General features: G+C 37.8%; 2 protein-coding genes across 5 annotated transcripts in view; one reads left to right on the top strand and one right to left on the bottom strand.

Moving 5' to 3' along the window:
- The window catches only part of XPNPEP3 (X-prolyl aminopeptidase 3), a 34,184-nt gene that overhangs the window by 2,231 nt on the left and 18,275 nt on the right, over nt 1-13,678 (top strand). For all 4 annotated transcript variants that reach the window (XR_004620654.1, XM_034643540.1, XM_034643542.1 and 1 more), the window contains exon 2: nt 12,293-12,409. Coding sequence is in view for 3 of the 4 variants with exons in the window: in XM_034643542.1 (XP_034499433.1) it covers nt 12,293-12,409 (117 nt within the window). In the remaining variant the exon portion in view is untranslated. The remainder of the gene's footprint in view (nt 1-12,292; nt 12,410-13,678) is intronic.
- DNAJB7 (DnaJ heat shock protein family (Hsp40) member B7) lies at nt 4,023-4,952 on the bottom strand. The gene has a single exon (XM_011234505.3). The coding sequence runs from the start codon at nt 4,950-4,952 to the stop codon at nt 4,023-4,025; it is 930 nt and encodes a 309-aa protein (XP_011232807.1).

Below are 13,678 nucleotides of genomic sequence, written 5' to 3' on the forward strand. Positions count from 1 at the left end.
TTGAGATGCTGATAAATAGAATTTTGCATGTCTGTGGTGCTCTTGGTTGCCATTCTTCAAAAAGGCTCTGTAGTACAGAGTATTGAGTACAATAGGAAACTTTCTCATCTGTGAAAGTCATGCAATCCTAAAGTGAAAACATTGACTAAAGAAGAAGTAATTTTTTTAAAACCTGTTTGCGTTTAATTCATTCAACAAACATTGAGCACCACGTATGAGCATGGAACATAGTTTCTAACATCGTGGGAGACAAAGAAACCAAGTAATTGTAATATAACGTACTACATTTAGTAACATAGGTGGGGAGAAGGAAAAAGTGATAGGCGTTTCCTGGCAACAGGGAGAGGCCAAGAGGAAATGTGGGCATGCCCTTAAACATTAGGAGACATTTGAGACTTGAAAAAGGCTTTTATCAAGCAGACTAGAGTAACAGAGCCATCTTGCCAGAGGAAGCATATGCAAAGGCATGGAACAAAACTTTTCAATCATCAGTAAGCCTGGAGGAGCTTTTTTGAAATACGTTCCTAGGCATGTAGTAGGTGTTACACCAAAATGGATCTGTGGTCAAATAAATTTGGGGAGTACTGCATTTCATCATGGCCATAATAGACTAATTTCAAGTCTCCAAGAAAGGTATTTGGCAGTAATTTGCAAACTGTATTTGTCCATGGGGCCCTTTTTCTGTGGTGAGTCTTGAACTGGTATCCCTTGGAACCCTTTTGGAAAAATTTGGGCTCGAGCATAAGGTGTAGGAAGGGGTGATTAAAAAACCAAGTTAGGAAGAAAAGCTGGTGGCTGGCTCATGAAAGGTCTTTTATATTCCCATTCCTCTAGGCAGTAGATAACCATTGGATAATTTTAAGCTATTGAGTAAGATTAAATCTGAATTTTTAGTTATCTGTTAAGAGTGGAAAAATGGACTGGAGGGCATGTCATTTGTTGCATACTTAAATTTTCAGAAACACTGGTTTTTGGTTTTGTTGTTGGAAAATTGTTTTTTTTTTCAACTCTGAGTAGTCCCAGATACATGAGAGATAAACTTTACTAGATAACACATTTTATAAAAGTAGCATTTAAAATACTCTAAGCTTTTATGACTTTAGTTCCTGAAAATATTTGTTCATTTTTTTATTTTTTAAGATTTTTATTCATTTATTTGAGAGAGAGAGCTTGAGCAGGGTGAGGGGCATAGGGAGAGGGAGAAGCAGACTCCCCACTGAGCAGGGAGCCTGACATGGGGCTTGAGCCCAGGACCCTGAGATCATGACCTGAGCTGAAGGCAGACACTTAACTGACTGAGCCACCCAGGTGCTCCCTGAAAATAAGTTAATGCAAATCATTCCCAGTCCCTCTTATAGAATTTCCTCTCCACCTACCAATTAAAAATCAAACAAAATTCAGCAAAAGCTCACATTTTACTATAGCAGTCATTTATAGAGTAGATGTTAAAATCTTTTGTGGTTTCCAGGTTTGTTACATTGCTAAATGTCACTGAACTGTATTTTGCCAAAGGTGATTGGGTTTTAGTTCTGCTAGATTATTTGCTCCCATCTTTTAGTCACATTAAAATTTGCAGTCATTACATTTCTAAGAGAAAAAAAGATTAAAATAATATCAATGGATCGCTAAAAAAAAAAAATTCAGTGGTGAGAAATATGCAGGATGCAAGTCAATCCAAGAAATTTCTTTTCAGTTAATAAATTCAGGAATTTTAGACGTAGCACGTCCAAAACTTAACACCTGCTGTCCTATCTCAGATAATGGCAAATCCTTTTTCTCAGTCGCCAAAGCCAAAAACCTTGACTGCTATCATCCCCAATATGCAGCCTGTCAATAAATTCTGCTTGGCGCTACCTTTAGACTATATCCAGAATTTGATCAGTCTTCACCAGCCCTACCTCCACCACGCTGGACCAAGCTATTACAGTGTCTTGTCTGGATTCTAGCAGTAGCCTGATTTCCCTCCTACATCTGCTTACTTTGAGTCTTTTCTTAATGACAACAGCCAAGGATGCCTGCATGGCTCAGTGGGTTGAGTGTCTGATTCTTGATCTTGGCTCAGGTCATGATGTGAGGGTGGTGAGATAGAGCCCTACGTTGGACTCTGCACTCAGCAGGGAGTCAGCTTGAGATTCTCCCTCTCGCTCTGCCCCTCCGCCCACTAAAATAAATAAATCGTTAAAAAAAAACAAAAACCTGACAACAGCCAGAGTGAGCCTGTTTAAATATGTCAGATTATGTCACTCTTCTGCTCAGAGCCTCCAGTGGCTTCCCGTCCCACCTATAACAACAGAGTCCATACAGTGATCTAGCAGTCTGTGTGTAATCTGACATCCAGTTACCTTTCAGACTTCATCTGCTTGTTCTCTTAATTGTTCACAATGATGATCTCTGTGAACCTCAAACACACCTTACACATCTGGCCTTAGAGACGTTTCACTTGCTGTTCGTTCTGGAATTCTCTTTCACCTCATAGCCACATGGTTAACTCCTTTACTTTCTTTACATCTTTACTCAGATGTTAACCATTTTTCTCTGGCTACCTTAACTACAGTTTCAACCCTTGTATTCTAAAACTTCTGTCCCCTCTTATTTTGTTTTCTTTAGCTCCTGTGACTAACATTATATTTTACTTAATACTTGTTTTTTGTCTTTGTCCAGTTTGTAAGCTCTGTGACAGCTATCCTGACAAATAGTAGGTACTCAAAAAATACCATTGAATGAACGAAAGAATGAATAAAAATCATAGGCTGAAAAGTAATGTATTTTGAAAATAAAATAATTAGAAGAAACTAAGAAGTAATTGTGTTGAAATTAAAGTAAGTTCATTTAAAATAAGCAAATGTTTGCAAACATTTAGCTTAACTGCTTGCTCAATGTCTGATGTATCTGTAACTAATTTTTCTTCCATTATAACCCTAAATTATAGTGGCTAAAGTTGGTGTTTTAGACTAATGTCTTTGTAGATCTTGTGTACATAGTATATTGTAAAAAAAGAAAACAGAAAGTTTCCTGTCTGGAGTGATTGACTGTAGGCCTACCATACATGAAATAGCCACAGTGCTTTGAGAAATCCAGGATAAGTCTAGTTTTCTTTTTTAATTGTGGTAAAGTACACATAACATAAAATTTACCATGTTAATCATTTCTAAATATACATTGTGAAACAGATTTCTAGAACTCTTCATCTTGAAATCTAAAACTAGACCCATTAACACCACCTTTCCCTCCCTTGTCCTGGTAACCATGATTCTACTTTGTTTTTATGAATGTCTTACCTCATGTAAGTAGAATCATAAGGATTTGTCTTTATGACTGGCTTATTTCACTTACCATAATGTTTCAAAATTAACCCATGTATATGTAACCCGTGTAGCCTGTAACAGGATTTTCTTTTTAAGGCTGAATAATATTTCACCATATGTATGTTTATTCATCCATTGATTGGTATTTGGGTTACTTCCACCTCTTGTCTACTGTGAATAAGTTCTGTAAACATGGGGGTGCAAATATAATTCTGGCTTTTTTAGCTTAAAATATTTTGTACTTCAATTTTTATTTATAGTGTACTTATGTGTCAAATGCTCTACCTCTATTGGGAAAAATTCATTTCATGAATAATTATATAGTTTGAACCTGTGTATCTTAATAAATTTTTAGCTCCTAATGCTATACTCATTTCAGAAGTTTGCATAGTAGTTTCAAGTACATAAAAGGAATGAAATAGATCACAAACTCTGCTAAAAAAAACTCTATGATTTGTGAATGTTTAGCTCAAAAAAGTGAAATGGTATTTGCTGTTTTCCAAATTCTTAACATCACTGTCACCACAAGCTCATCTTTTTCTGACATACCTAATCCAAACAACCTTTGAACAAATGTCCACAATGCTGCTAAACATGTTAAAAACATAATCTTAGTATAGTTTTAAACAAATGTTATCTACAAAACTCTGATTAACCAAAACACACACACAGTCGTGTTCAATTGTTATATGAACATAACATGTCTGAAGAGTCAATTTAACAATTCCTTTTGGTTGACTTCTTCTTCACCTCTTTATGCTTCTTTTTTATCCTCTTACCACCTTCTTTGAATCCCACTGAGAAAATACAGGGATTGCAGTTGCTAGAGACCCAAGGTATATCTTGCTCATCATTATCCACAAAAGTATATTGAGTTACATGTTTGGGGCTGTAGGACTTCAGTGAATAATTGTTGAATGACTTTCTTCTCCAACTGCATTCTTCCACAAAGCCGTCTTCATCTGCCACACCATTTATAAGGAAGGACTTCAACTCACCATCATCGTCAACTTCTTCTCTTTCTTGAGCATTCTCAATAATTCTCTGTGTATTTGTATTTCTGCTATTAACAATCTTACCTGAAGCTGTAACAGATATGTAGTTGCTCATCCCACTATCATCAGATGCCAGGGAGGAGAATGAATTAAGGCCCTCGTGGCCCAGTGAACCATATGGTGTATATCCTATATCGTATGAAGAAAATCTCTCAAAAACTGGATATTTATTGGAGGTAGCAAAAAAGGATCTTGTACCTCTGCTTCCACAGGAGCTTCTTGGACTATTTAAAAGGTCCTCAAGTGAGTCTTCAAAGAAATGAAATGAAAATGGGTCCCTTTCACCAAAAATTTCTCTAAAGACATCATCTGGCTTACGGAATATGAAGCCATACTCAAAAGAATCATCAAAATGACTTCTGCCTCTACCATTTAATCCTTCTTGGCCATATTTATCATAAATGTCCCGTTTTTCATTATTCGATAATACTTCATATGCCTCAGCTACTTCTTTGAATTTTCTCTCAGCTTCTTCTTTATTTTCTGGATTTTTATCAGGGTGCCATTTAAGTGCCACTTTACGATAAGCCTTTTTAATGTCCTCGGGTGAAGCATATCTCTGCACTTCTAGAACTTCATAGTAATCCACCATGTTTTAACAGATTGTTGGAAGAGGGTGTTCCGGGTCTGAGTCGTGAGAACGTAGTTTCCTCTCAGTTCAAGCTCTCCTGACGGTGGTGGTAGAGGCAGTGACCGCAAATAGGCACATTTTTACATTGAAGACACTTACTACCATGAACACTGGTAGGAGACATTAGGACACTGATTGTGTCAAGCAGAGTTACAAGCTTATGTCAGAAAGGTTTGCATTATGGTGTCATTCTGGGGTTGGGGTAGGGACTAGATCTTCCAAATAGAGCTAGTCTAGAGTCCTACCAGGCCATCCCGACCCTCTGGACTATTCCTCCTATATTCTCCTGGAAGCCTCAAACAATGTCTCATAAACTAGTGGGACCTGTTGTTGATGGCCACAGCATGCCCCTTGCATAATATGACCTTTAGGCTACTGAGCCTTAATAACTTATTTCCCAATTCTATGTTTTGATTTTGAAAAATGAAGAAATCATGAACTACGTAAAAAAGTATTCAAGTAGATGACATTTTTTGTTTATTTCAGACGAGATAATTCAATAGGAAACACAGACAACTCGATTACAGTGTAATAAGGACTACGATGGGGGAAGCAGTGGATGCTAAGCAATCATGAGAAACACCCTAGCCCAGACTGAGGGTGTTTCAGGGAAAGCTTCCTGAAATAGCGTAATATACAAGCTTTCTGCATGCCAGTATTGAATGATTTGAGATGATGGTGTCTATCCACTTCACAGTTTACTACTTATGTAGTTAAAGATTTTGAAAATTATACACTTACATATTCAGTATATATTATTGAATGCCTGCTTTGTGCAAGACACAGTTTTAACCACTGATGTTAATAGTATTAAACAAGAAATTGTGGTTTTCATGGTTTACATTATAATAGAATATAAATAATAAGAAAACAAAATAATGTGATATGTGCTTCCCCTCAAAAAAAAGAAAACAGTAGCGTGATTGGGGCAGAGAGCTACTTCAGATTGATTTTCAGTTCTCTACAGTATATCTACATGTATGTATGAATGGCATACACATGATTAGATTTGCCTGCCATTGAAAATAATAATGATAATAATATTGAGCATTATTTGAGCACTCTCTTTAGGTCAAACTCAATACCAGGTGACTTACACATAGTTTCTCATGTATTTGTTAATAGCATTCCAGCAAAATATTTTGTGCCCATAAGAAACCTGAGGTTCTTAAAGATAAATTTGTCTAAGGCTCCCTAGGTTATTAGTGAACAATCTGTTATTTGAACTTGCATCTGTCTGATTCTAAATTCTACTCTTTCTACTCTATTGCATTTCTTGGACCAGGATTTAAGAGTTCAGGTTTTAGACATTCTACAAATATGTATTAAGAATCTGTGATACTGACAGGAGTTAGAAAATAGAAAATTCTGCTCTGAAGGAATTTCTATAAGAAACACTGAAAAACTAACTTCAGTAGAATGTGAAGATATAACACAAGGATTTGCTTCTAATTATTCCCCCTCTCTTGATCTTGGCCCTTCTAGCTGCTGTACCATTTTCTCTGATCTCTTTGTAATAAAACTTCTCAAAATTATTGTCTCTGCTTGATGTTTCTGCTTTCTTCCATCCTATTTTATTGGCACACTCCAGTTTGGCTTCTAAGACTACTCAGTCTTAACTGAGATATAATTGACATATATGTTTAAGGTGTACAGTATAATGATTTGATACATGTATACATTGTGAAATCATTACCAAAAGAAGTTTAGTTATCATCCATTATTTTGCATAGTTAAACTTTCTTCTTGTGATAACTTTTTTTTTTCAAGTAAACTCTGTGCCCAATGTGGGCTTGAACTCACGACCCTGAAATCAAGAGTCTCATGCTCTGATTGAGCCAGCCAGACACCCCATTTTTCTTGTGATAAGAACTTTTAAGATCTTTGTTTTTAGCAATTTTCAAATATGCAATGAAGAATCATTAACTATGGTCACTATGTTATACTTTACATCCCCCAGAACTTTATAACTGGAAGTTTGTACCTTTTGGCCACCTTTACCCATTTTGGTTTTCATCTTTTATATTATACTAAAAGTGTTCTTGTCCGGGTCTCCAGTGACTTCTATGTTACCAAATCCTGTGCTTGTCCTTTTGGCCTCCTTGTATTCAGCAGCAGTTGACACGGGTGAGCACTTCCCTCTATTAAGACACTTGTTTAACTTCCTAAATACCACATTCCTCTAGTTTTCTTCCTTTCTCCTGTGCTTTTCCTTCTCACACTAAAATAGTAACTAAACTTGATCTAAGCAGTCTCAATAGGTAGTATCCAGTCCCAAAGCTTTAGATACCACGTTTGTGCTTACGAAATCTTAATTTATATATCTAGCCTGTTATTTTACCCCCGAACTTCAGATTGCCTATTTGTACTCTTGGAATATCCAATAAATATTGGATATCAGTCTTTGCAATTTCATTTAATGGTGCAATCATCCATCCTGTTGTTCGAGCAAAAAACCTGAGAATCCTCTTAATTTCTTTTTTCTTTACTCTCTGCATCTAATCAAAAGGCAGACTGGTTGACTTTTGACCTTCAAAATATATCCAAATGTAATCAGCAGGAAATAAAGTCAAATAACAAATAATCTCTGCCTTCCAAAAGTTTATAGTAGACTGGCAAACTAATTAGGAATTATGTGCAGTGTCATGGGTATGAAAACAAGCATGGGAGCATTGAGGAGGGGCGTTTGCATCAGAATCAGCAAGGATGGAGAATTAGAAGGCTTCCTAGAGTAAGTGATGTTTGAGGTCATGGAAGCAGACAAAAGCCATTTTAGACAAGAGAACTGTGTCTTCAAAAGTAAATACTGTTAAAGTTAAGACTAAATAGCTGGGGTCTTCAGGTGTGGCTGCAATAATGTTTTTTAAGGATTATTAGGCCAGGGGAATCGACAGGGGCCAGATCATGAAGGGTGCTAAGCTAGAGTTTTAAGTGCATTGTGAAAGAAAATTCTAGGTATATAGTGTTAGTGTGGGAAGCTGGAAAGTTAAGGACAGATCCTGAATTTAGACCTGAGTTGGTTGACAATACCTTTGAGGACATTGAAGCAAAGGACTAGAGGGATCACTTTGGAAGCAGTATAGCTATAGAGGATAAGCTAAAGAAGAAGGACAAGATCCAAGAAAGGCAGACCAGTTAGGAGATGTAGTAGTCCAGGTGAATTGAGGAGGGTCTGTACTAATGAAATGGCCCTACTTTGAATCAAATTGGATTTTAGAAATAGGACTCAACATACCAGTTTCACTACCGACTAATTACGGGACATTTGGGGAAATGATTGTGTTTTACTTAAATGTAGGTAAAAGTATTGTTTATTTGCATCTGTTAGACTTAAGCTTACTGTGCTAGGAAGTGGTCCAAAATAGAAGGATTGGGTATTCTGGTATTATTTCATCTGAACATAAAAAGAGAATTGGTTAACTTTTTACATTCAGTTATTTTACTGCCAAGACAGTAATGTAGACAATGTAGTCCAGTGGTCCTAGTTCTGTCTCAGTAATTCTTCATCTTGGGCAAGTTTCTTAACTTTCCTGTGTACCTTTTTTTCTCATCTTTAAATGGACAGTATTGTAATAACATCTACCTCAAGCATTTGTGCTACTATTTGTTTAAAGAAGGGAATACCAATAAATAGAAGTGGTTTCAACAAAAAAGTGATAATACTGGCTGTCTCAAGGAAGGGGTACAGGGTAACTTGGGGAAAGATGTGGGAGGAAGGCTTTTCCCTGTAAATCTCTTCTATATCTTTTGAACTTTGATCCATATGAACATGTTGACCAGTTCAAAAATTAGTTAAAAATTTAGAATTGTACTTACTTCACACAGCTGTAATGATTAAATAAGTTAATACATGTGGAGTACTTAGAATACTTTCTGCAATATAATGAACAGTAAATGTTAGCTGTCATCATGATCATTATTATCAATGATGCTGGGATTTGAAAGTATTAAATACACTGTGCCTCTACTATTTCTTGTAATAAGGAAAAATGGAGCCATATCCTATATTCTGTAAGCTTTGATTAGGACAAGAGTTTGCTGGGACGCCTGGGTGGTTAAGCATCAGTCGGTTAAGCATCTGTCTGGCTCAGGTCATGATCCCAGGGGCCTGAGATCGAGTCGTGAGTCGGGCTCCCTGCTCAGCAGGAGAGTCTGCTTCTCCCCCTCCCTCTCCCCCTGCCCCTCTCCCTGCTCGTGCATGCTCTCTCTCTCTCTCAAGTAAATAAATAAATAAAATCTTTTAAAAAAAAGCTTGCTTACAGGTGGAGAAAGCTCAGGTAGTTCTACTAAACTCCTAATTGTATTCCTTTTCTTCATAACACTCCATCCCAGTCACTCCACCAGCACAGTCTTATACATGGACAACCCAACCCATTATCATCTCCTCCTTGTGCCTTTTCTACTTTCAGGAAACACAAACGTCAAGAATCAAATAACTAAAAACCAAAGTGGGCCAAAAGCTGCTATTCGTCAGGAAAGGTCATTTCTGCAGGTGTTTGCAAGTAACACTGTAGGGAATCGGATGTTTGGTTGAGGCAGGGGTTGGTCTCAGGATCCCTTTATGCTCTTAAAAATTATTCAGCATCCTCACATCTCTCCTCCTCCCAAACTAGAGCTTCCCTCAGTACAGAGATAGAGCATTTTAGTGCAGTGTTTTCCAGTGGCAAGCTGTAATCTTAGTAGGTCATGGTGTTAGTTTCCTGAGGCTGCCATAACAAATCACCACAAACATGGTGGCTTAAAATAATAGAATTCTCTCACAGCTCTGGAGGCCAGAGGTCTGAAATCAAGTGTTAGCAGGGCTGTATTCCTTCCAAAGGCTCTAAGAAAGAATCTTCTTTACCTCTTCAGCTTTTGGTGGCTATTTGTGTTCTTGTGGCCACACACTCTAATCCCTGCCTCCATGGTCCCATTGCTTCCTCCTCTTCTGTTTTCTCATCTGTCTGAAATCTCTCTCTGCATTTCTCTTATAAGAGCACTTGTCATTGAATTGAGGACCTACCCAGGTGATAAAGGATGATCTCCTCATTTCAAGATCCTTAGTTATATCTGCAAAGACACCTTTCCCAAGCAAATTAACAGGTTCTGGGGATTAAGACGTGGACATACCTTTTGGGGGCCACCATTTAAGAAATTGCAGTAATAAAATCATTGTAGTGTACGGAGAAACGTTTTAACGGAATAGTGCAGACAAATATCAGTCATAGAAAGAATAGTATTTAATGAAATTTTTCTTAAAGATTTTGTGTATTTATTTGAGAGAGAGAGTGAGAGGAGAAGCAGAGGGAGAGGGACAAGCAGACTCCATGCCATGTGTGGAGCCCAACGCAGGGCTCCATCCCATGACCCTGAGATCACGACCTGAGCCGAAATCAAGAGTCGGACACTCAGTTGACTGAGCCACCCAGGCACCCCTAGTGAAATTTTATATATATCATATTTATATGTCTGTGTATACTAGGTTACCATGTAAAATATACTTCTTACCGTGTCTTGGTTTTAAAAGGTTGAAATCCACTATCTACTGTAACTGCATTATTTCACAGGTAAAGAAATAGTGCAAAGGAATTATGTAACCTGTCAAGATCACATAGATCATACAACTGGCACTTTTTTCTGCTATACCATGCTACCTTTAACTCTTTGTCTTAGATCGCCTTTCAGAGTGCATGTTTATTTCCCTCATTTTTCTCTATACTTAACTCATTTTCTTTTTTTACTTTTTCTTTTTAAGATTTTGTTTATTTATTTGGCACAGAGAGAGAGAGACAGCAAGAGAGGAAACACAAGCAGAGGGAGTGGGAGAGGGAGAAGCAGGCTCCCTGCTGAGCATGGAGTGGAATCTGGGGCTCAATCCCAGGACCCTGGGATCGTGACCTGAGCCAAAGACAGACGCTTAATGATTCAGCCACCCAGGAGCCTCCCCCCCTTTTTTTTTACTTCTTATTATAAAAATTTCAAACATGCAAGTAGATGGAGTTACTGTACATAGTGGACTCCCATGTACCCATCACCCCCTAAACACGCGCACACACATACACACACACACACACACGCACAGTGCCTTTTATGCCTTCCCTTTCATAATCTCATAATACCTTCCAGACCCATTTCTCTTTCAATTGACTGATTTTTTTTTTTAAGATTTTATCTTTAAGTAATCTCTACACCCAACATGGGGCTCTTACTTACAATCTGGAGATCAGGTCACATGCTCTACCAACTGAGCTGGCCAGGTGCCCTTCACTTGACTAATTCGTATTCAGAGTAGGCATCCCCTGCTTCTACAATCCCACACCAACACCTTTTGTGTGCTTCTCTGTGTTCCCCACAGCGCTATATGCCTATCTTTGTCTTTGTATCCATCCCACAACATTGTATTAGTCTCTATGCTGTCGAAAAACCTTGTGAATGAATCCACCATGGCGTTCACCATGTAGTGTTACAATGTCGTTTTGTCTCACCTCCACTAGACTATATTCTTTAAAGACCACAGCAAATAGTCCTCATTCTTATGTTTTTTTCTACCACGTGTTCCAGTCACATACTTAAATCTATTGAATATGAATGCTAATAATAGTGTTTGTTGTATACCATGATTAAGCATTTTTCATATATGATTTAACCTAGCTCCAACATTTCCGAGATTAAATGAGATAGCATGTGCATATTTTCTCATACTTCACATATTCTCAATAAAATGTTAATTTTCTTTTTCTGCATTTTAGGACACAACTTCACACTACCTCTGTGAAATACCCTTACCCCTTTCTTTCTTTTTTTTTTTTTTTTAAAGATTTTATTTATTTATTTGACAGAGATAGAGACAGCCAGCGAGAGAGGGAACACAAGCAGGGGGGGTGGGAGAGGAAGAAGCAGGCTCACAGCAGAGGAGCCTGACGTGGGGCTCGATCCCATAACGCCGGGATCACGCCCTGAGCCGAAGGCAGACGCTTAACCGCTGTGCCACCCAGGCGCCCCCCTTACCCCTTTCTTGCTTTTGTTTGTTGCCTTCTTTCCATTCCCATAGTTCCTTATTCATACCATAGTCATACTCTATGTATATATCCCTCTATTAAACTGCAGTAGACTGAAGTTGCTAAGGGTAAAAATGATCTCATTCCTGTATTCCTAGGGCCCAACACAGGCCCTGACTGGCACAGAGGAAAGGCCATATAAATGTTGAAGGAGATACTAACTTGCATTTTTCTAGAGCATCTAACTGCTGGAGATAGATAAATGTATACATACTGTGAGGACTTTCTAGATTATTGTTCCATTTCACTTTATTTTTCCTTCAGGATGCATGTCATGTTCTCAGCGAAGGTACTCCCTCCAGCCCATCCCAGAGAGGAGAATTCCAAACCGATACTTAGGCCAGCCCAGCCCCTTTACACACCCACACCTCCTCAAACCAGGTAAGCCCTTTTAACTATAGTAACTGTCTCTCTCTTTAGATGTTTTACTTAGAACTGTGCTATCCCATAGAACTTTTTACAGTGATGTAAATGTTCTAGATCTTTGCTGCCCCGTGCAGTAGCCACCAGCCACAAGTGGTTATTGCATACTTATAATGTTGCTAGTGCAACTGAAAAACTTAATATTTTATTTTAGTCAATTTTAAACTTAAAAAGGTACATGTAGCTACTGGTACTGTGCTGATGGCACTATGTAGCGCAACAAATAAGATTCAGAATTATCAATGAAAAGTATGTATTTCAGGATATTTTAAAAGAAAAGTTACATTACTATCTAAGACAGTTGCTAGATCAGTCAAACAATTGATTCCTTGTGATCTGCTATGTGAAAGACATTTTAGAAAACATGTTTTTCTTGGGGCGCCCAGCTGGCTCAGTCAGTGGAGCGTTAGACTCTTGATCTCAGGGTTGTGAGTTCTAACCCCATGTTGGGCATGGGGGTTGAGCCGACTAAAAAAAAAGAAGAAAGAAAGAAAACATGTTTTTCTTGAGAGTCATAAATGCTCATTTCATTTAACATAAATATTGCAATGTAGATTACACTAGATTTCCAGATTGATTTTCATAGCTTTGAGAGGTAATAACAATGATAAAAAGGCAGTTAAGGGGTGAACTTTGGTGAATGAATGCCATCCCATTAGGTAGGACAAAACAAATGCTTTGTAGAAAAAGCAGTCAGATTTTCAAGGGAAGTTAATTTTTGCTTCTGCCTTGGGAAGTTAAATGTGTATTTACTATGTAAGCATATATACCAATAATCTAAATTGCCTTTAGAAATATGTTACTCTTTCACTATCTCCACTCAGTGAATGTTACCAGTGTGTCTCTCAGTGAGGGCTTCCTTTTGCTGATTCTTCATCAGACTGGAATTCCTGCTGGGAAATCGGCTGAGACTCAGGAAATGCAGCTCACCACTGAAACACACAAGAAATCAGAGTTTTTCAAAGCTGTAAGGTAAGCTTACTAGCAATCCAGTTAGTAGTAGTTTAAGTATTTCTCTAACCTGTCAACCTACCTGTAGCCTCATTAAAAAAAAAAAAGTCGAATTGACATTGAGTTTTACCAGCTTTGAAAATTATTGATTTCTCGTGGTGAGGTATTTTTACATGGTGAGCTGCATTTTCTAGGCCTTGAAACTAGTAATCATTATCGTCAAGATGATGGCCTCTGTATCCAAACTATTGGCCATGTTATGTTATGTGCAAGATA

The sequence above is a fragment of the Ailuropoda melanoleuca genome, chromosome 15 (genome assembly GCF_002007445.2).
Source record: "Ailuropoda melanoleuca isolate Jingjing chromosome 15, ASM200744v2, whole genome shotgun sequence".
In the NCBI taxonomy this organism is placed as follows: Eukaryota; Metazoa; Chordata; class Mammalia; order Carnivora; family Ursidae; genus Ailuropoda; species Ailuropoda melanoleuca.

Coding starts and splice junctions, on each gene's coding strand:
- DNAJB7 (XM_011234505.3), bottom strand. CDS start 4,952: ATGGTGGATTACTATGAAGTTCTAGAAGTGCAGAGATATGCTTCACCC.